Source organism: Panthera pardus, unplaced genomic scaffold (assembly GCF_024362965.1).
Source record: "Panthera pardus isolate Hobbes unplaced genomic scaffold, ASM2436296v1 HiC_scaffold_11, whole genome shotgun sequence".
Taxonomy (NCBI): Eukaryota; Metazoa; Chordata; class Mammalia; order Carnivora; family Felidae; genus Panthera; species Panthera pardus.
Window position 1 is genome coordinate 86644313 of NW_026526666.1, and position 23464 is coordinate 86667776.

Here is a 23464-nt window from a genome sequence, read left to right on the forward strand (position 1 = left end):
CACAGCTCAATGCTCTCTTTTACAGGGGCCAGTAGGTTCCCTCAGCATTCCTTCCCTCAGTATCCATTCCTTATCAATCTGCCAGCTTCTGGTAATAAGAATTACTTGCTTGCAGAAAAAAGAAATCAGTGTATTCTGAAACAGAATAGGAATCAAAGGTCCATCCATAAGAACTTGGCTCTTTTCAAATGGCTTTGAAAAATTAACTGTTTTGGGGTGCCTGGGTGGCTCAGTCAGTTAAGTGTCTGACTTTTTTTTTTCTTTTTTTTTTAACATTTATTTATTTTTGAGACAGAGAGAGAGCATGAACAGGGGAGGGTCAGAGAAAGAGGGAGACACAGAATCTGAAACAGGCTCCAGGCTCTGAGCTGTCAGCACAGAGCCCGATGCGGGGCTCAAACCCACAGACCGCGAGATCATGACCTGAGCCGAAGTCGGACGCTTAACCGACTGAGCCACCCAGGCGCCCCTTACGTGTCTGACTTCTAATCAGATCATGATCTCACGGTTGGGGAGTTTGAGCCCCGCGTCGGGCTCTGCGCTGACAAGCCCAGAACCTGAAGCCTGCTTCGGATTCGGGGTCTCCCCCCTCTCTCTGCCCCTCCCCAGCTTGTGCTCTCTCTCGTTCTCTCTCAATAATAAATAAACTTTTTAAAAAATCTTAAAAAAAATTAAGTGTTTTGAACATTTTTCTTTTTAACTGAGTAAGTAAAGCATAAATATTCTCATGATAAAAACAGTTCCAACAGTAAAAGCCAAAGTCCCCTTTTGCTCTCTTTCTGCTGCCCTCAGCTGAGGAACCCTGCTCAACTAGGTGTATATCCTTGAAATCTTCCGAGGAACTCGGGGGGGGGGGGGGGGGCGGGGAGGAAGAAAAAAACCCCAAAAACAACCCACCAACCACTGTTATATAGGTCGGGCAGGGCCTACGGATGCTCACATCCACAGGCTGATGCTTCAGCCACAACTTCTGTTTTTAAAAAACCAGGCTCTCCACAGATCCACAAGTGAATGTTCTAGTCCTGCTGAGAGGTCCCAGGAGTTGGAAGAAAACATCAGCAGCCCCTGCGACAGGGCTCTCAGGACCCTGGAGGTATCTGCAGTGGCAGTGTGGTGGCTTCCTTCAGAGATACACTGAGGAGAGCTGTCAGTTTTGGTAAAGTACCCTGAGCTCCTTGGAGAAAAAGTGCGAAATAAACCACTGTCAACAGCAGCCCCACGTGGGCTGGGATGCCTGGGCACAGAATAATAGTAGGGAAGGAAGCAGCATTAATCTTATCTCTCTGATTTGGTTGGTTTGGGGCCAATCTCTCAAACTGTCATTTTCAGCAGATGGCAACTGGTCAGCATGGGGGTAGTTGATTGGGGGAAACAAATTTTTTTTTTTTTTAAGAACCCAAACGTTAGCATAGGAAGAGACAGATCATTTCCCATTTGAGCATGTATGATGTGCCAGGCACTTTATGGAATTCCTTCATTTCCTACCACTCTTGGAAGCACTCCCGTTCACATGTGAGGATGAGCACGCTGATGCTCAGAGGGACTGGGTTACATGTCCAAGTCATCCAGCAAGTAAGTGGCAGAAACGAGATTGTGATCCCAGGTCTGCTGAACTCCAAAGCCTGTGTTCTCTCTCTCTCCATTACGCTGTGATACCGTATGGACTAAGGGGAAAGCACCACACCTTTGTGTTAGGAGACCAAGACCTAGTGCTTGGCACTTATCAGTTGTGGCCTTGGACAAAAGCTGGCAACAAGCTGGGCTTCGTTCTCTCAGTTATACAAAGGAGGACTGGACAAATCGGAGTTTGTGGTACCCCTGGGGCCTATGCATGAAAGTCCACTGGCACCATATGGTTGGGGCCATATGGAATATGCAGTTACCGGCAGTAACACCCTGGAATGAGTGATATGACAACACATAAGCAGTGTAAAGATGTAAGATGTATCTATCAGTCCCAATGGCTAATCACAGCAAGTGTGTTTATTGGGAATTAGGAGGGACTGGTAGGGGAGGAAGACTCCGAAGGGGAGAAGTCTCTCCCCTCTATCCACACGGACAGATAGTGCTCTGAACTCCATGTCCTTTTATTGCACGGGACACACCTCTGCTTTCTACCCTACAAAAAGCCAGTTTTTCAGGTCTTTTGTTCCACAAAAAGCCGGATGTCTGGTTGTTGAGTCAGACCTCAATGTGCCGAACAAGTTCGACTTTCTACAACACACCTATCACACAGACAAAGTTCAATCAGCCTAAGCCCCTATTCACCTGGTGGGGGCCACTTTTAGCATTTCCAAACTCAGGGTCTCCGTTCTTCCAAAAGGGCCCACCTAACAGGTACCTTCCAGGAGGTCTACTGAAAGAATTGTAGCAATGCCCCTTAAGTGGAAAGATCTCTTTCCCCGGGTTAGCTATCTTCCAAGCATAATCCTGCTGAGAGATGGGAGGTAAGGATCAGCCCACTCAGTGCCCTGCCAGTTCCAAGGAAGCAGCAGGGCCAGGGAGAATTTCCTCACGTGTTTCCAACGTGTTTCATGCATTTTATTGCTCATCTACCATGCAGATCAAAAGCGCTGGAGCAGGTCCAAGTATTTCACACAGAATCTCACACTCCAGGCTGGCTACAGCCCCGAAAGCCTTCGTTTCTTCACTTGAAATACTGCCCAATGTTATTTTGGGATGTGACCTGATAGAGGAAGCCCATAGGGACTCCATGACGATAACCGTTCCAGCTGTGATTGGTTGCCCAGCCCCAGCAAGTGCCAGCATGGGTTTGTCAGGCTCTGCTGACAAACAGAACTCGGCAGCTAACACCTTCTCTTCACACCACAACAAAACCATGCCTGAAATCACACAGTCCATACCTCACTGGGGGGTGTGTGGGGGGAGGCCAGCCAGTGCTCTCGCAGGAAGGACTGCAAGCTCTAACATGAATTGGCTGTCTGATGAAGTACATTTTCAAAGCAGGAAGATACCAGATCAGGGTTAGAGGAGGGGGGGGGGGATTCAAACAATCTCCTGACAGAGCCTGAGGATGACATCAGTTCGTTTTGCTGCGCAGATTAAATAACATCAACAGGCAAGTCTAAAGTACAGGCTCGTGGAAATGCTCAGATTCAGGGTTTTCTCTCAAATTTGGCTGAATCCTTGAGAAATGGAGCTTTTGTTAACCCCCAGATGGAGTTCTCGTCTTCTTTCAGTTGAGGAGTGCTTTTGCCAAGTTGTGCAGACTACTGGCGAGGAAATCACCCACCAAGAGAACCAGGTAAATCCTATACACATACTTATAGGGTGTGTATGTTGGGGTGGGGGTGGGGGGAACCTGGAAATTCAGCCACATTCACTTAAATGACTTTTCCTTGAATGAAAATGCACAGCCTGAAATGACCAAATCTGCACTGGCATTTGTCAAGTGTTTTTCCGGCGGCATACCTAACAGATCCATGGCCACGGCGGGAGGCTGCTCCCATGCTGGAGAATGGGAGGAAATCCTGAAGAACACAGAAAAGGCTGGGAGACCTGACTCTTGAAGAAAGGCAGACAGCAGGGAAGGAGGCAACAGCCTGGACAAACTTCAAGGAAAATGGAGTATGGCCAACTTAATTATATAGAAACTACTTAAGGCAAGTGAGTTTTGGGGAGACCTGGTTTTTCATAAAGACTTCCTTAAGCAACTTAATTGTCAAGTGTCAGGGGAAAAGAAGCTACCTCAAACGCTTCTAAAAGATATTCAGTACAATAAAGCTTCAGTTGTAGGTTCTCTTTTCCTCAGTATTTGCTAAGTGGAAGAAAGGGTGATCTGACCCACCCCAGACTAGTAGGGATTCCAGAGTTACAAAACTCTGCCCTTGTTCCAATGAGTGGTCAACAGTCCAACAGACGAGCTGCCATCCCTGCCCAGAGAGCAGGCTAGCTGGTGCTGGCTGAAATGCCAAGAACGAATCAATACACAGAACAAGCTGCCTCTTAATCCTGGTGGTACTTTTTTTTTTTTTTTTTAATGTTTATTTTTGAGCAAAGTGAGCGAGAGAGAGTGGAGGAGGGGCAGAGAGAGAGAGAGAGAGAGGGAGGGAGAGAGAGAGGGAGGGAGACACAGAACCTGAAGCAGGCTCCAGGCTCCGAGCTGTCAGCACAGAGCCTGACACGGGGCTCGAACTCACAAACCACAAGATCATGACCTGAGCCAAAGTCGGATGCTTAACTGACAACTGAGCCACCCAGGTGCCTCATACTGGTGGTACTTTCAAGTCAGAGGCTAAGCAGGGATTAACAAGGTGAAAGGGAAGGCAGAGAGGCTGGCACCATCGTTTTAGCTTAGGACCAAACACCATCTCCTGCTTGAACTACACCCACTGTTTGGAATGGCAGAAACTGCTCTGGGAAAGGCTAAGAGAACTTGATTTCCTACCTAACCCCTACCCCAAGTTTCCCAAAACCCCCCACTGAACTCCCTCACAATAGGCTATTGTTCTGGAGATAAGGGGACATTTCTTCCTGGTACCTTCGGGCTGCCAGGTGGGGAATGCACAGTAAAGGAGAGTCAGAACTCTTCCGGTCTCCAGAATGCTTTTCAGGAGCCCACCTCCACAGGGAAACCCCCTATATATACACTTCAGAAGTCATAAATAAAGCTCAAGGAGACCAAATCTCCAAATTCAAAGGATGCTGGAAAGAGGAATAAAGCAAGTCTCCTTGTGGGAAGGGAAGCACAACTGATACAAATATGGGACTCTCGTGTGTCTAACCCTCAGGTACATGGCTGACTCACATTTAACTCTCGCAACCGTCTTCTGATGCAGGCATTCTCCCCATTTTACCAAAGCAGGAGCTCAGAAGTGAAATGACTTACCCAAGGACAGAGAACTATTAAACAGAAGCACTGGAGTTCAAACCCACAGCCCTCTGATTCCAGAGCATGCACTCTTTCTACTGTAAAGGGGAAGCTTGCCACCATGAGAGGCGATGCTCCACGCTCCACAAAAAGCCTGGCGACAACCCGTCTCTGGACATGCTGAGTGCCTACCTCCATGGTTCTAACAAGTTAACCTCACTAGGCCTTGCCTGGCTCCTATGTAGAAGGGAAGACTAAAACTAGCTAAGCTAGCTCTACTAGTCTGCAATGCCTCACACTCCCCTCGTTCCTAGCCGCTCTTCCTAGAAGAGACCTTCCTTTCTAGACCTTCTTTCATGGCTTATTTCAAATCGGCCCTTTCATCTAGAACTCTCTTAATTTAAACTTACTATTGCTACACTAAAGGGTATGGTACTTCTTCTCACCTCTGGGCCCTTAGAGGGGTACTTAATGTACAGGGGGTAGGAGGAAGGACAGTGTGACTGAGACTCCAGGGAGACCAGCAGGAAGTTGAGTCCCATGAAGGTATCTGGTCTCCTCAGGTATTCATACTGAATGTGCTCTAATAATGTTATCAAGCACAGGGGTGTGGCCCAGAGAGAGAAGTCAAAACATGCCTGGCCTCTAGATGGCCTCATCTCAGGTGATTTCAAACTCTCACCCAGACCTGCAGGCAAGCAAGCTTCAACCCCCTGACCACAGCTGTTCTCCAACAGGGGGGCACCAGAACTCTACTCTCACACAGCCGGGTGGCCCATTTCCCAGAGAACCAGAGAACTGGGTGGGAAAACCAATTACTTGAAGCTATAGGTGCAGCAACTATGGACTAAAATCATTTATTTTTTGGCTTGGAGACTTCAAAGATAAGAATAGCTTCGTGGGGACAAAGCCTACACAGTCCCAGCACAACTTCTCTGGCCTTTCACTCTCACCCCGCGGGCGATGCTCAGAGTCCCTCCAAGGGTTCCCCTTGACCCAGTGCGGCAAGACTGATAGCACTATGTTGAATCTGCCTGTGGGACCAGAGCAGGACCAGGCTATACCCTCTTATGTTATTAGTAACCAGAAAAATGTCAGGCACACAAAAGACAACATGCTTCATAAATGTTACTCAATGAACCAATCTACTCAAAAGCATCCTCTTTAGACCCAGTCTCTCTGTCTTCTCTCTTTCGTTTAACCTTCACTCCCACAGTAATCCCATACCCGACCGAGCTCTAGACCTCTACATGGAGGGAGAGACTCTTGGGCGCCGGCATCAGGGGAATGAACTCTCCTGTCTAAAACTGCCAAGTACAACCCCGAACAGGCCCTGGCCACTTGGGTAAGAGCTCTTGATAGAACTGCAGTGCAGAGAAGGAACGCCTGGAAAGGAGGCTGCCGGGAGGCGGGGCTCTGTGTCACTGGAGAAATTTCAATCTAATTACAAAAATACAAGAACCTGCTGTTCTAATCCACCTCAGCAAAATCTCTTGAGGTAGTTCTGACCCTTTGGGTGGGGGCCGAGGGTGTTTCTGAGGCGAAAAAGGGGGGAAGAGAGACTGTGGGGCTGCCTGCACTCCTGCGGCGGGAGCCCCTGCAAACAGCAGCCTGGGCCACTGCAGCAGCCATTGATTTTCCAGGGGTCGATATTCTGCTCCCACAGATCTGCTCGGCTAGAGGTTTAATCACATTGAGTGCTTCTGCTCAACATCTCCCCTGCACTTCCCCCTCCCCAAACCAATAAAACAAACACCAAACACAAGGAGAGCCGGCAATGGGTAGATGGCATTCCCCACAGCTGGCCCCCACCCCCAGAAAAATTCTAAATCCCAGCTCCAAGGAAGCCAAAACTACATGGGTAGTCCACAAGAAGCTGCAGGGACAGACCCACAGGTGCCAGAGAACCTTTTAACCCACTGCCTGACACTCGCATATGGACTCTTCTAATAATCCCAAGATTTTATATTAAAAGCCCGGGGCACCTGGGTGGTTCAGTCAGTTAAGTGTCCAACTTTTGATTTTGGCTCAGGTCATGATCTCACGGTCCTGAGATCGAGCCCCATGTCAGACCCTGCACTAACAGTGAGGAGTCTGCTTGGGATTCTCTCTCCCACTCTCTCTCTCTGCCCCTCCCATGCACACACTCTCTCTTTCAAAATGAACAAATAAACTTAAAAAAAAAAAAAAAAACAACCCACAAAACTCCAGTTTCCCAACTTGTGAAAAAAATAGATCCTAGAACTCCCATAGGGTAGCGAGCTAACTTGTTTTCCAATGTGTCACAGTCCCCACCAGGCCTGTATAATACCACGTTACCTACCTGACCAGCCTTTGGACACATACCCCTCCCCTGAAAAGGCTACTTTCTCACTTGGGCCAGGAGAGAATGTCTTATCTAGTCAGAAATCACCTCTTGGCCAAAAATGTACAGGGTTTTAAGGGTCACTAGCTAACGGACTCAAATCTGAAAAAAAAAAAGGAAACTGGGTCAGAGCTGGGCCTGAGTTAGAGCAGTCAAGAACAGTGCATATTTATGGAATAGGGCTGTTCTAATCCCAGCAGGAAACAAGTGCTGTAAAGTTTGAGAAAGCAAAGAAGTTAGGAACTCCCTACTTTCCCCAAGTTAAGCATTTCCTGTTAGGAAAGCCAACCACATAGACCTTGTTCTACCATGATCATCAGCTGAAATCCTAGAACTTGAGCAAGGAGCGGGTAGGGGAGGGAAGAGCAAAGAAGCACAGAAAAGAAGGCAGAGTTCTAGAAAGGAGAAGTGTTAAGGAAGGGGTGCCTGGGTGGCTCAGTCGGTTTGATCGAGTTGACTTGATTTCAGCTCAGGTCATAATCCCAAGGGCGGAGGCTGTGTGGTGTCTGCTTAAGAGTCTGTCTGTCTGTCTGTCTGTCTCTCAAATTAAAAAAAAAGTGTAAGGGAGAAGGGGTGTGGCCTTAGGCTTCCACCTCAAGCAGAAAGCAAGCAAGGATACAAAGTGCATAACTAGGGAAGGCAAGACTGGCACTGTGCTGCACACAGCTTAGACCAAGGTCTAGGGAGCTCCAAGGCCTCCTCGGTTTGGTATTAAAACCCCCTAAATTTATATTTGCCAGTGGTCTTCTCTACCATGGCCTACTAGATAAAATCCAAAGATTTGGGGGACGATAGGGAACAAACAGATCTGAGAGTAGGAAATGGACAGCATCTTTACCCAGAAAAGACAGCCAGCCATCTATCCCAAAGGCCTGAAAACCAGAACTCTGAACATGGGGAGAGACACAGTCAAGTTCTGAAAGTAGAAGATGAGGGGGGAAAACAACCAAATATTCTTTTTTTTAATTTAAATATTTATTTTTATTTTTGAGAGAGTGCGTGAGCACACATGCGTGCAGGGGAGGGGCAGAGGAACCGAAGCAGGCTCCGTGACAGCCCGAATTGGGGCTCAAACTCACAAATTGGGAGACCACGACCTGAGCTGAAGTCGGACACTTAACCGACTGAGCCACCCAGGAGCCCCACAACCAAATAGTCCTAATAACAGTTCTTCTGACACTGATCCCATTTATTTGGAACTTAATTCTTCACCTACCTTCCCCAGAATGTCAGGAAATTACCTTCACTTATCTCAGTAAATAATATTCAATATTCCTCCCACATGAAAGCTGGTCTTCAGGGACAGGTTCTCTGACTCTCAGCTTGAGCCTTCCACTCTTAGTTTCCACTTTCAACAAGACATGGCTTCTTAGTTTCCTTGGGAAAGGTCAAATGGGGAAGCAAGCTAGCAGCTTGGAGGTGAGCTATACCTCACGGAAATCAGAGACTATGTCACAATACCAGCCAATTCCATGCTGACAGCAGGTGGGGAAGAAAGAACAGGTTCAGGCTGTGGAAGTGGATGGAGCAGGAGAGTAAGCACCGGTCCCCAAAGGTTGAACACCAAATATCTTAGGAATATGAAGAAAAAGACAACAGAACTAATTCTATGCTTCATTTATCAGGTATGTTAACACAGTTCCATACCCAGGGGTCCTCCCCTCTGGACCAAGTTTGCCAGAACAGATTTTCACTCTGGTGTCCGGTTGGAGGGGGAGGCCCTCATGGTTTCTAAATTATAGCATTTCTAGGAAGACTTGGTTTATTTCTATTTATTTATTTATTTATTTTTAATTTTTTTTTTTTTAAATGTTTATTTATTTTTGAGAGGGAGAGAGACAGAGTGTGAGCAGGGGAGGGGCAAAGAGAGAGGGAGACACAGAATCCGAAGCAGGCTCCAGGCTCCGAGCTGTCAGCACAGAGCCCGACACGAGGCTCGAACTCACGAACCGTGAGATCATGACCTGAGCCGAAGTCGGATGCTTAACCGACTGAGCCACCCAGACGCCCCCCCCTTTTTTTTTTTAAATGTTTATTTTTGAGAGAGAGAGAGAGAGACAGAGAGACAGAGAAAACATGAACAAGTTGGGGAGGGGCAGTGAGAGGCAGAGACCATAGAATCTGAAGCAGGTTCCAGGCTGAGCTGTCAGCACAGAGCCCGGTGTGGGGCTCAAACTCATGAGCTGTGAGAGCATGACCTGAGCTGAAGTCAGAGGCCCAACCGACTGAGCCACCCAGGCACCCCCAACTTGGTTTATTTCTTGTCCAAAAAGCCCAACACCGCCCTTGCCCCAAGGACAGATGAGAAACAGCTTGGCAATCACACATCTGGGGGTTGGATTTCTGATTTTGTTGGTCTTTTTGGAGAAGGACAATGGCAGAAGCCAGGGCATGTACTTCACTGAGGTAATCGTCCAAACAGCTTGCAGAACGTTATAAATGTACCAATGGGAGAGAAAGGGAAGTGGGGTGGGGGTGAAAGAGAGCATGGTCACCAAGGCAACTGAGTTCATCCATATGTTGACTCAGGAATTGCAGGAAATTCTAGTTTTTGAGGTTTCTTCCTATCAGAATATTTCCTACATCTTCCTGGAGAGTAGACCTAAATCCAGAAGCTGTATAGTATCACTACCTTTGCCTAGAAATCTCAACCCCGCATCTCTACATACCTCTTCCTTCCTTTTCTCCAAAGAAGAGACTATGGTATTCTTCCTTCTCTTAAAGGAGTTTTTGTTTTTGTTTTTTTTTTTAACTGATCCTTTAGAGGAGTTTAGTAAAAACTCCTAATAGTAAAAACAGGTCCTAATAGTAAAAACACTGGAATGGGAGTCAGGAACCCAATGTTCTCATTTACTGAATGACCTTGGGCAAGTCCTTTACCCTTTCTGGGCCTTAGGTTCCTCATATGTAAAGTGGGGGTAAGGGGGAAGGGTAGTGTTTGTGTTAGTGTGGTGAATATTCTGTGGCCTAGCTCACGCTGTCTCCATCCTACTCTTTTCCTAATTATAGAGGTTAAAAAGCTAAAAACCGAATTTCCCAGAATCCCTTGTGGATGGGTTTAGATATAGTTCAGGTTCTCCTAATTAGGAGCAAACTCGAGGTTAGATCAAAGTATGGCAGAGACCATATTTCCGTCTCCTTCACTTGTTTCTGCAGCAGCATTTTGGCTTCCTCTTCCAGTAAACTGGATGCTGGTTCTGGCGGCAGCAGCTGCTCCTTCTTGACTCCAGCTCACTGATCCCTGGATAGCAGACTTAGGGCATTTAATCTGATAGTGGCTCAAAGGTAGGAATTTCCTTCTGGAGGACAAGCCTAGAGCATGCTTCCTCAACCTTCCTAGCAAGTTTGTAAGCCCAATTCCCTGCATTAAATTCCTCTCTATTAAATATACCTAGGCCTAGGGTTCAGTGTAGAAACCACTTGATCTGACACAGGATTATCAGATGATCCCAAAAGAGTCGTTATGAAGGAGAGAGGAGAATAGAATTATTCACAAGGCCTACTCTCTGCTAAGCCAGCATCTTCTGGGGAAAATGGGCAAGATGGAGGAGCATTAGAGCATTAAAATACATTTGTCCAGAACAATCTCCTTCACTTCTTCCTTTCTTTAATTTTTTTTAACAACCTCCCTGCACTTTCTCCCTCCCACTCTAACCCTGGGGTGGGGGTGGGGTGTTGAACTGCTTACACAGGACAGAAGGTTGAGTCAGCACATGCTTTCTTTCCATCTCTATACTCTCTGCAAGCTATTACTCTGCTGAGGATAGCATTACCTGCCCAACCCCATATAAGTATTCTCTGGATTTTAGAGGGGGGAGGTTTGGGCTAGAAAGGGCTACAAAGTGTCTTTGGCAGCAGCAGGAAATGCTTTTAAGCGCCAGGTAAAAAAAAAAGAACCAGTCCCGACAACCCTGTGCAGCTGAGGAGTGAAGACAAGTTTGGCTGCAAAAGATTCCAGCTCATCTTCTTATAGCAATTTCTGGTCTAAGCAATGAGCCACCAGCTTCCTGTAGCAAGACTGGGGACCAACTGAAGAACAAGGTCAAATCCAACAGGTATAGTATGCTTGGTGGGAAGGAGGTACTTCCTGCCAGTCCTCCATAGGGTACTGACCCCAGGAGCCATCACACTAGAAGTAAGGCTCAGTTAGTTTTCAGACCGAAGTTGTTCCGAAGAAAACAAAAGGTACTAGCAAGAGGAATCTGTGTGAGACACACAGGCAGGAAGCAGAGCTGAGCCACCAGCGACTAGAATAGAAACAGGAAATGGGCCCAGGAACAAGCATAGAGTAATGTGCTGCAAGCAGCACAGGCTCCGGCAGGCACCAGGCAGTATCAGGGCCGGAGCAGCGTGACTGGGATGGAGAAGCAGATTGGCTAGCCCTGCCAGAGAACAGGCGTTCTAGAGAAGGGGCGGCTACTTGCACATGGTACACGCTGCTCTGAGCAGTCTGGGCAGATATGACGGAGGGGGTGGGGATTTCCTTTCTGAGACTTTTTGAGAGCACCTGGGCTACAATTCAAGGGGAGCAAGCACACACAGTCAGATATAAAGGAAACAGGTCACCAACCTCAGAAAAGCCCAGCTTCTCTGAGTACCAAAAGTGCTAGTGGCATTTTTGTCAGCCCCTTGAAAATAAGCCATCAAAAGCCTAGGCAAAAACTGTTGGCCTGTTTCCTTTCACCATGAGATGTGACAAAAGGCAACACAGTGTAAAATTTTAATCCTTCAAGCGTTCCAATTTTTTTAAGCCTTCAGAGGATTTCTGTCACTCCCCCCAGTAAACACAGATGACAAAACGCTGGCCCCCGAGCTCACGTGGGCAGCAGGAGCCCAGGGCTGCTCAGCACAGGTGTACTGAGCCCAGGAGCTGCCTCGCACAGGTGCTACACGCAGACCTGGTCCCTGAGCAGAGGTCCCAGGCCACCATGAAGAAATCAGGGGAAAAGTCCCAGAGAACGTATTGCAGCTAGGTTTTGAAGCCAAAGTAGGAGTTTGCCAGGCATTAAAGAGAGCGACAGGGAAGGTGACTGGGCAGTCATCGGAAGCAAGAAGACACTGGCAGGAAGGACTGGGAGTTGTGAGGAGTTTGAGGCACACCTGAGTGGCTGGGGACGAGGCTACACAGGTATGCTGGGAGCTGTGGCTGGTCCCACAATGGGGTCTGGCCTGTAGGCATGGAGAACCAGGGCCCCCAAAGCACCACAAAACAACGGGTGGTGGTCTTCCATTCCCACCCCACACACTCAGAGATTATTTACAGTTTACTAGACACAGTCAGTAAAATTCATGTATTCCAAAGTCCCCAAGCTTGACATTTCATTTGAAAATTTTACTCTCAGTTCTCAGGGTCTAACTCCTTGCTGCTGCTGCTGCTTCTTTTCTTTTAATGTTTATTTATTTATTTAGAGAGAGAGAAAGAAAGAGGCAGAGAGAGGCAGGAGAGAGAGATTATCCCAAGAAGGCTCTGCACTGTCAGCATAGAGCCAGACTCAGGGCTCAATCTCAGGAACCATGAGATCATGACCTGAGCCAAAATCCAGAGTCAACCAGACGTTCAACCGACTGAGTTACTCAGGAGTCCCCCTAACTCCTTGTTTCTAAACCATTAGATAAATGAATCACCTGGGGATCTTGTTAACAGTGTTGGATTCAATAAACCTGGGTGGGACCCAAGAACCTGCATTTCTAAGCAATTTCCCGGGTGATGCCCGTGTTGCTAGATACAGGACCACATTTTTTCAGTAGCAAGGCTCTGATTAACATCACCATTAATCAGGACACTGTTCTCTAAGAAGAAAGGCACAAACAGGGTTTGCTCCCATCTAAGTCAAGGGGAACAAAAGAACCAAATTTGAGTCAACTTCCCACTGTTTGAGGCGATTCCCTAGTTGGTTACTTCCTCCAGCAACCCTGCGCCCTATCAATTTGGGCATGTTCCCTCTCCCACCCCTCCCTGCCCCCCCAGCTGCCCTTTTCACAACTCATCTGTGCTCCATGACAAGGAGGTCTGGAAAAACAGAAGTGAAATGGCAATTCTTTCAGGACAAGCCTGGTAAATGTTAAACGACAAAGGGGTTGAGGCTTCTGGTTAAACTTGAAGAGAGAAATTCAGATTCTCCAAGCCTTTCTTCTGCTGTGTGGGATGCTAGAGGAAATATTTCGTCTGAAATATCAGAGAGAGCTGGATTCAAATCCTAGTTCTGACCCTTAGTTTCTTCTAACATAAAAAAAGGAGTGGTTACTCATTACATTTCAATTCCTGCTCTTCTAGGAGGATTGGTATTGCCTATAGCTCCTTTCCTGGCCTCACTCCTACCGTCTTAAGATGTGGATGCTACAGAAACAACGTAGTTCCCTCCCATTTCTTCTTTCTAGATCACTGTAACCCAAGCTCCCAGCAGTCTGACAGTAGTAAACCATGAGTGCTAATAGCTATAGTGTTATTAAGTAAAGTCTTAAAAGGGGCTTGAAAACCCAGGTGATTAAAAAAAAATCTGTACATAACTTAACAGACATTAAAAATCCTAATCCTATTCTCGACCTCATTCCCAGCATCCATAACCTCCATTCCTACCTAATGAGAAGAAACAAGTATGATCCAGCTCTTCAACACTGGCCTCTAAGACTTCTCCAGTCAAGGGTACAGTGCCCTTTGTGAGCTAACCCAGTGAGTGCCCTTGATGCCTTTTTTTTTCACAACTCTTGAGAGATAAGTCTGTTTACACCCTCCTAATATTCTGCCAGCATCTTCAACCTTCTTCCTATCTACAGTATACACATGCGGGTCTTCACGTGAAGTGGAGGAATTTGGGCTGATTCAGCTGTCACCGCCCCCACCCCCCAACACCTTTCGAGAGTGTTCTTTACCTTTATACCTTTCCCTGAATTTCCTTTTCCTCCAGCCCTCAGAAACCAGGTCCTCTCCACACCTAAAAAGGATCCCAATAACCTGCTTCATGACAGATCCCACTTTATATTCCTTGAAATATAAATTCGATGTGGACCATTCCCCCTCGCCTTTGGCTTCCATAAATATGACACAATCCTGGTCCTACTCAGAGCTCACCAGCTATCTGCTGGGCGCTTCTACCCGATGACTGCAGGCATTGTCCAGGGCTCCATCTGACTCCTCTCTCCGTAAGCCATGGGCTGGGAGGCCTCCTTCAGGCCACAGTTTAACTGTTAATCACTATACACACAGCTCTCCGATTCTATCTAGTCTCAGCTCTTTCCCAAGTTGCAGTCTCCTCTCTCCAACTAGCAACTCAGCATATGTTTTTGTCTTGTTGTTTAAGTAGGCTCCACACCCAACGTGGAGCTTGCATTCACCACCCTGAGATCAAGAGTAGGATGCTCTGGGTGCCTGGGTGGCTCAGGTAGCTAAGTGTCCGACTCTTGGGTTTCAGCTCAGGTCATGATCTCATAGTTTCATGGGTTCGAGCCCCATGCCAGGGTCTGCACTGACAGTGCAGAGCCTGATTGGGATTCTCTGTCTCCCTCTCTCTCTGCCCCTCCCCCAACTCACACTGTCTCTCTCAAAATAAATAACTTAAAAAAGAAAAAAAAAAACAAAACAGTAGGATACTCTACCAACTGAGTCAGACAGGCACCCGTATTTTTTTTTTTTAAGTTTCACTATATGGAACTTAACTTCTCCCCCAAAATGAGTTTTCCTTTTAACTTTTCCGTCAACGAGATCTTTCTCCTCACCCCCTTCAAGATCATTAAATTTTCTACCCAGTAGAAGCCACTTTCTCTCAGATCTATACATTTTTTCCTGCACACCTCATAAATGGGACTAGTTGGCTATGCAAATGAGACAAAGGGGTACAACTCCACACCTCTCACCAGAATTTTTTCAACAGTTTAACTTCTGCCCTTGCTTCCAGACTCTCCCCTTTTCAAACCACACTATACACGAATGGATTATTTTTTATAACATTAGTTTTATCACATTACTGCTCTAATTCCATATCTAGTCTGCAGGCCTGTAAGATCAAATCCAAATGGCTTACTTGGCCCACCAGGGTCCTAATTCCTTTAATCTAGCTTTCCTTCCTGTTACTGTCCACCCCCTGGAAGCTGGATCCTGACCAGCCCCCCAATATCATCTATACTATACCCCACCCCCACCTGGCCTCTGCTCAGGCTATACTTTTCTTTTTTAACCACCCGAGTATCTCCATATCTAGGTCATTCTAAACTTCTGCCATGATGTCTTCCCTCAACTATGTAGACATAAATGATCACTGACTTAACCAAACTTGGCAGTATCCATTATGACATTCAGGTATACATTCTTCTACCTGTTTTACTAATGAAACAGAGAAGGATCCTTGAGGGTAGCAACCATGTCATATTCAGAATCACAGGCTGCCTCAGAAGTCATCAAAGTCTAACCCTTGTCTAATGCCTGTCTGCCTTCTATAGAATGCCCACAGCAAACAGTGTGCTAGCTTTTACTCCAGGGACAGGAAACTTACTCACTTTTTTTAATATTCTCATCCTCCAGATCACAAAAGAACTTGAATGTCACACTTGGCCTTAAACCTACAGGCAACAGGTAGCCAGAGGCTTTTAAAGCAGTAATGTTAACTTGCCAGATTTGACTTTTTAAGATGATTACAATGAGGACAGACTTGGAAGGAAAAGAAACAGAACAGCTGGGAGTCTGGGGGGGGGAAGACACTAGGTGAGAAGTAACAGGGGACTTAAAAAAAAAAAAAAGGCAATGGGTAGGACGGGGGAAACCAGATCCAAAAGCCATTTCTGAGGTAGACTGGGATTTGGTGGCCAACTTCTAGAAGGGCTTCAGTGACGAGTGCCACAGAGCGGAGAACTCCCAGGGTGGTGTTGGCAGTGCAAGGGATGCCCTACCCCAGGAATAGACTGCACTGAGCCCACAACTGTGGGCAGACTATTTCTCCCAAGTCTCTTTTCTCTCCACCTTTTTCAAGTCACAGCCTTCCCTCCAGATCACCAAGAGTCAAACTACAGTTTAAGTCACCACTGTTATTCAAGTTACCATTGTGGCTTCCTCATCTTCTGATTTTTTTCTTCCCCTTTCGAAGGGCTACCTAAGCTCACTATTATTCAAGTATGGTTTTTAGAACTCTAGCACCACCTGAGAGCTTGCTAGAAATGCAAACTGTTAGGTCCCACTCTACACCCAGAATCTCTGGGTAGAGGTCAGTAATCTGTGTTTTAATTAATCTCCAGATGATTCTTAGTGCATGCTAAAGTTTGAGAAGCACTGATCTAGCTAACCTTTCTAGATCTGGATTTTCAATTCTATATCTATTTTCCACCACTGAATGGAAATTGTATTCCAAGTAAAATTTCAAGACTAAAATGTAAATTTACAAATGTGCCTCAGTAAGAAAAAAGATTGGGAAGCATTCTCTAGGGAAACCACATACACTTGAATGAATCACTTAAACAGAAGCTTTTATTTATTTATTTTTTTAAGTTTTTATTTATTTTTGAGACAGAGACAGAGCATGAGCAGGGAAGGGGCAGAGAGAGAGGGAGACCCAGAATCTGAAGCAAGCTCCAGGCTCTGAGCTGTCAGCACAGAGCCCGACGCGGGGCTTGAACTCACAGACTGCGAGATCATGACCTGAGCCGAAGTCGGACGCTCAACTGACTGAGCCACCCAGGCACCCCAAACAGAAGCTTTTAAAGATGTAACTCCAAGTCATTCCCAGACATGATTATAATCAAAAGTCAGATACCAATTTTCAGATGAGACCCTTAAAGATTTTGCCCCAAACTAAAGAAACCCCAAACAAACCCATTTTGTTTGCTTGTTCACCCATCCCTTACAAGAACCTTCTTCTCTTTTTTTTAATGTTTATTTATTTTTCAGAGAGAGAGAAAACAAACAAACAAACAAACAAACAGCAGGGGAGGGGCAAAAAGAAAGAGGGAGACACAGAATCTGAATCAGGCTCCAGGCTCTGAGTTGTCAGCACAGAGCCTAATGTGGGGCTCAAAACCATGAACCGTGAGATCATGCCCTGAGCCAAAGTCGGACGCTTAACCAACTGAGCCACTCAGGCACCCCAAGAACCTTCTTACCATAAGGTGAAGTAGTAGCTATTTTACAAGACAGATGACAAACCCTAACCCCACTTCTTCCTAAGGCCACTGTCAGGAAGCACAAATAAATTAATCCATCCTCTACCATGGAGTTTGGGCTTTCCTGTAACAGGTTGTGATACCTGCCTTGCCCTAGTAGTGAAAGCAACAATCTTATAATATGGTCAAGCTGTCCCCTGTCAGACATACACTTTGTGAATGAACAATGTAATAGATGCTGCTCAGTGGAGCCTACTTTATGCCAGGCACTAGGATGCCAAGGAACAAGACAGTCAGCCCTCATGAGTTTGTGTTAAATAAGTAACACTTATTTAAATTTGAAATTACACTTGAGAAAGATACGAAAAAACATGGGTGCTAAGTCTATTTTAGCAAAGGAACCTGACACAGTTTGGATTAGTGGATTTCTACCAGGGCTGTAAATCACAGTCACCTGGGACAGCCTCTAACCACAGCAAAGCCCAAGCCCCACCCCCCCGCCAAACAATTCAGAACTCTGAACCCTGGCCACTGGATTTTAAAGATCGTTTGTTCCCCAGGCATTTCTGACATGCAGCCAAAGTAGAGAACCACTGGTCTGGGGCATCATGTGATAGATATTAGGGGTAGATAGGTCATTAACACAGTGCCTGCCCTCCAGAAGCTTACCATCAAGTGGAAGAGACCCAAGTAAGTAGAGGTATCAGCAAATTGCTCTAGTGACATGAAGGAAAGAAACCTCAGATATTGGATAGTGTTTCCCTTGGTACAAGGATGGGGAAGTGATCTCAGAGAGCTATATAAGGTGCTTTTACCTATGTCAGCAAGGTTTGCTTGCTAACGATGGGTCCTCAGGCTGAATCATTCTTTGTATCTTTTAATTTTTTTTAGTGTTTATTTATTTTTGAAAGAGACAGACAGACAGACAGACAGTGAGCAGGGAAGGGTCAGAGAAAGGGAGACACAGAATCGGAAGCAGGCTCCAGGCTCTGAGCTGTCAGCACAGAGCCTGATGTGGGGCTCAAACTCACAAAACTGCGAGATCATGACCTGAGCCAAAGTTGGACACTTAACCGACTGAGCCACCCAGGAGCCCCTCTTTGTATCTTTAATAGGTCTTAAATATTGCAGAGTTGTTTTATTTATTTATTTATTTAGCATTTATTCATTTTTGAGAGACAGAAACAGAGCGTGAGTGGAGGAGGGGCAGAGAGAGAGGGAGACACAGAAGGCTCTGAGCTGTCAGCACAGAGCCCGATGCGGGGCTCAAACTCGTGAACCGCAAGATCATGACCTGAGCCAAGGTCAGACACTTAACCGAATGAGCCACCCAGGCGCCCCTGTTTTTTGTTTTTTAAATAAAAACTGACTTCAGTCCGTGAGGGCATCGCAGAAGTTATTTAAGCTGAGTTTTGACACTTGATTAGGAAGGAGTTTTCTGAGGAAATAATCTTAAATATGTAGTCTGAAATATGAACAAGAATTAGGAGGAAATGTGTATTAGGCAAGGGAAGGGTCTGTGCAAGGGTCCAGAAGCAGAAAAAAGCATGGGGCCTTATAAAAACTGAGAGGAAGTCGACAGCAAGGCAAAGAGCAAAAAAGGATGAAACAGAAGTTCTCAAAGTGCCATCCCTGATCTAGCAGCATCAAGTGATCTGTTAGAAATGCAAGGTCTCAGGCCTCATTCCAGATCTAAATCAGAAGCAGGGGGCAGCCTATGTAATATTAAGGATTTTGGATTTTATTCTAAGATTAATGAAAAATAACTGAGAGGTTTTAAATAGAGGGATAACATAATCAGGATAATAGCAGCTAAACGGTCTGGCATTAATAGCTGAGCAAAAACTCCTCAAAATCTAATTTTTGTAATAATCAGGATCAGAAACCATAATGAGTCTTTAAATCAAGGGTCACAATCATAATGCTTTTAAGGCTAAGTGGGTAAGGTGAATGAGCGAAGAGGGTGATGTGGAAAACTGGAAAGGCTGCCCTCCAGTCAGCTGCTAGCTACTGTTCTGGAGCCACACACAAAGGGGTGCCCCCTAGACATCTGCTGAGTGAAGGAATGCACTGGCAAACCTAGGGATCCCTGACACAACCGCTTAAGAAAAGAGAGGGCCCCTTCTAGGGAATCCCAACTTCTCCTTTCTTCAGATGTGACGGTTTCCCAGCCTGGCTAGGCAAATCTGGCATCAAACCAAAATTTCAAAGAATAACCACCTTTTGTTTCTTAGTCCAAGTAGCAGAGGGATAAAAAGCAATTCAACAAACAAGATGCCAATAACCCAGCCAGCTCACCTCCCACATAGAGCTTCTACCACAGAGCAAATGACCCATTTGGATGAATCTATAGTAGAAGCCTGAGCTTGGGAATGCTGCTTGTGATAGGCTGCCCAGGAACAATCCTCCCCTGGGCCCACAAAGCTGCCAGCACCCTCCCTTCAGCAGGTCAAATCAGAAGCTCTGGCTCAAGGCTCTCAACCGTTAGAAGACATGCAACATGTTTGTATGCTAGGCTTCCCAGGACTAAAAGACAACAAATACAGTTCTGTTGAAAGCTTACTAGGAGCAAGCAGAAACTTTTTGACGGGGAGCAACTTAAAGCACTGGCAAAAACCCACTGATTTGGTTTCTTGCCACAGTAGCACCTCACCAAGATTTACCTACAGACCACAGATGACGAGGGAGTGGTTACACATTTCTGACTGAATCAGGTTAAAAAACACGTTCCAGTGAGGTTCAGGATGCAGAAAAGGATTGCAACAGACATTTGTGAAAAGGGAACAAAAAGGGACTGCCTTATTCAGACACATCCTCACCCAGTTCCTCAACTGAGAAAGTCAAGGGTCTCAGACTCCCATCTGACAGTGCCTACTTGTCCTGGCCTGGGATGCCTGCACAGCAGGTACCCAGGGACTCCGCAGATCTTGCCCTACTCAGGTCATGGCTCAGAGATCTTCAGGGGAAGCCCCGAGAGGCTTCATGATGAACAGAGTTCCTGCTTCCTACCTCTTCCTTAAAGATCCAGAAACCATTTTCTCCCAAGTCAGAATAACTGAAGAGACAGGCTTCAAATCTGAGTAGAATCAACATTTCAAAAGACTTTTATCTAGATACATGTGGCTGAATTCCTATTTACTAATAACTGAAGCACGATTTGCCATGGAGGGTTTGATACCTACTGTCTTAACTAGATTTCAGAGCAGCCCATTTTATTCCTGTGCCCAGATTAATTTTCAGAGTCCGACTGACTTGCCTACATACAGCACCAGAGCTAAGATCTGGGGCAAATGTTCCCAGAACCAGTCTACTGTTAACTAGTTGGTGCCGTCTCTCAGGTATCATGTAGAGTCTCTATGCCCTCAGAAGTGATGATGATCATATCTGACATTTATGTAGGGTCAGATATTCATAAGCACTCTATTTTAACTTATCTCACGTTAGTAACCACCCCACAAAGTGGGTACTTTTAGGTTCATTTTACAGATGCAGAAACTAAGGCATGGCAAGGTTAAGTGACTTGCCCAAGGCTACAGTTAGTGACAGAGTCAAAAGGTAGACTGAGTAACAATGGCTCCACAGCCCAAGCTCTTCATCAGCAGACTGTACTGCTGTTCTCAGGATACAGTCGGTCCATCCATAAACACCAATCAAGCATCTGGGCACCAAGCACTTAACTAGACAAAAGCACCTATTCACACAAAACAACCAGAAAAACTACTTTTACTCAGTCTATGCTCAATGCAATAATCCATGCTGAATGCACCCCCAGATCGTACTTCCTAGCTAAACACTGAGACAAAAACCTAAAAATTAAGCCCTGAAAAGTAAGGTGAAAACATCCCTGAGACTTCTCTCCCCTTTGGTGGAGAGCACATAGTGCTTCCAACATCTTCATCATCTCTGTCCCTCACCTGGCCCATGCCGCAGAGTCCAAGATTTAAAAAACAAAACCCCAAACCAAAAAACTCTAAATAGAGATCACAAACTTATTCTCCAGGCAGGGAGCCAAAACAGACATTCCACAAGGTCAGTCCATAAATTCCTATTTAGAATTTTCAACCTGAATTCAAGGAATAGCTCATTGTTTATTTAGGTCATACCACCAAAACACCCAACCAGAAACCAGTTTTCTTTGCTTTCCTCTCTGCCCCAACATCTTTTAGAGGTTGGCAAGAATACTCACAGGCAAGCTCGAGGGTCTTGACTGAAGACTCAAGTTCATATCTTCTTGCCCTCCCTTACTGGAGGTCATTGAGGGGGCTGAGGATGCCTGAGACCCAAATGAATCTTGAGATAACTCCTAAAATAAGAAAACAAAAGCTGTGAAGGCCTGGTACTGATAAACCAGGCAAGCTTGCTTCATGGTTAATGGGCTATGGGGCTGTCTCACAGAGGGCCAGTGAGAGCAAGAAACTGCCCAATTGCCCGCAATATTATCTGAAGGCAGAAAAATACAAGGTGTGGCTCTTAAGACACATGTCAAGGAGCACCAGGTGATGTACGGAATTGATGAATCGCTATAATATACACTTGAAACTAATAGAACACTGTGAACTAATTGGAATTAAAAAAATAAAGTTGTTGGTTGGATTAAAAAAAAAAGACTTGTCAAAATGGATGTAAGACTCTTTCTGAATGGCACTGCTGACCATTTACCACCACAGAGTGTTGTTTCTTCGAGTTAAATGTTGAAGTATGGCTAACTATAATTTTATGTATCAAGGAATGAGACTAATTAAAAAAAATCCCTCTGCATTAAAATGAGTCCTGCTTCCTTCAAAGACACTGCCTTAGGATGAGATATTCATTCCAATAATGCTACCAATGCACAGAATCTTTAGTGGATCTGTCACCACTCGGTCATTTCTTCTCTTTTTTGCTTTTTAAAGAATAAAACCCAAATTGTTATTTTTAAGCTTTATCACCTACCTTGTTCACAGACATGACTACAAATGAATGTTCGCTATTTCCTAAAATCAAATCCACCTTCAACAAATGAAAGGACTCGCCACCATGGAGAATATTCTAAGCTATGTGATGTCAGCTCTGATGGCAGTTTCAAATGAAGGGGTCCGAAATACTTTGAGCAATAGCAGAATGTAATGGCAGTTGGAATGAATGTACAGTACAGCCTCCCAAAGCAACTGTTTTTAAAAAGACCAAACTCACTTAGATGTTCAAGTTCTGAACGCTAGTATAAAAATTAAAAAAAAAAAAAAAAAAAAAAGTCCCGTTATCTTTAATTTCTTATCCGTCTATGCAACTTTCCATTGCCCTATTTCTTCATCAGTAAGGAAAGGTACAGATTTTTATGCAGTTAAGGTTATGCCTTTATTAGTTCAATCAATCCAGTTAGCATGTTTACCCAGAGTTTAATTGGTTTTTAAGTGCACATTTGAGAACCAATTTGTATGGCAAAGTTCTCGGGACAACCAAACCCCGAGTTGCCTGTGGTCACACGTAGGGAAGGGTGAAAGGCAGAGGTGCCTTACCTGCGGTGGAGGGAAGCGCTGCTGGGAATAGGCAGTTTGCTGGGACTGCTGAGACTGGGGCTGAGGGTACGCAGCCTGCTGGGAGAGCGTCGAGGAGGCTGGCTGCTGAGGTTGCTGCTGCTGGTAGGGAGACTGTGCCTGTGGCTGTGAGTAGGGGGGCTGGCTCTGGGGGTGCTGCTGCGTCGTGGATTGCTGGGAGGGGTATGGAGTCGGGGACTGCTGATGTGGAGGCTGGGATGGCTGCTGGGAATAGGGAGGCTGAGAAGACGGGAGCTGTGGCGGCTGAGACTGCGGCTGCTGCTGATAGGAAGGCTGGGCGTGAGGGTTCTGGGATGGTGGCTGCTGGGAGTAGGGTGGCTGCTGCTGCTGGGGGTGAGGACTTTGCTGGTTGTAATATGGAGTCTGGCCCTGTTGACCATACCCACTGGGGCCTTGTTGTCCATAAGGAGGAATCTGTAGGAAAGGAAAGGATACTTTTAGCACAGACTCTTCTGGATGAAGAAAGGTATTCTGTCAGAAGCTACGCCCTAAGGATGGGTATAGAAAGCAGGCAAGCCAAGCCTCCCACTTAGAAGGCCCATGGTTTCTCCTACCATCCCTCTCTCAACTGAGCCAGGAAGGACAGCCAAGCTGGGTTACAAGTTGGTTTGTTTACAAGTAGAATGCATTCATCCACAGAAAATTTACACT

At 45.9% G+C, this 23464-nt stretch overlaps 1 protein-coding gene across 2 annotated transcripts in view; it reads right to left on the reverse strand.

The window, feature by feature from the left end:
• ARID1A (AT-rich interaction domain 1A) overlaps window positions 1–23464 on the reverse strand; it is a 70388-nt gene that overhangs the window by 19284 nt on the left and 27640 nt on the right. For both annotated transcript variants that reach the window (XM_053898764.1, XM_019432386.2), the window contains exons 3-4: window positions 22775–23227; window positions 21466–21582 (exon numbers count right to left, since the gene is read on the reverse strand). In XM_053898764.1, coding sequence (XP_053754739.1) covers window positions 21466–21582; window positions 22775–23227 — 570 coding nt within the window. The remainder of the gene's footprint in view (window positions 1–21465; window positions 21583–22774; window positions 23228–23464) is intronic.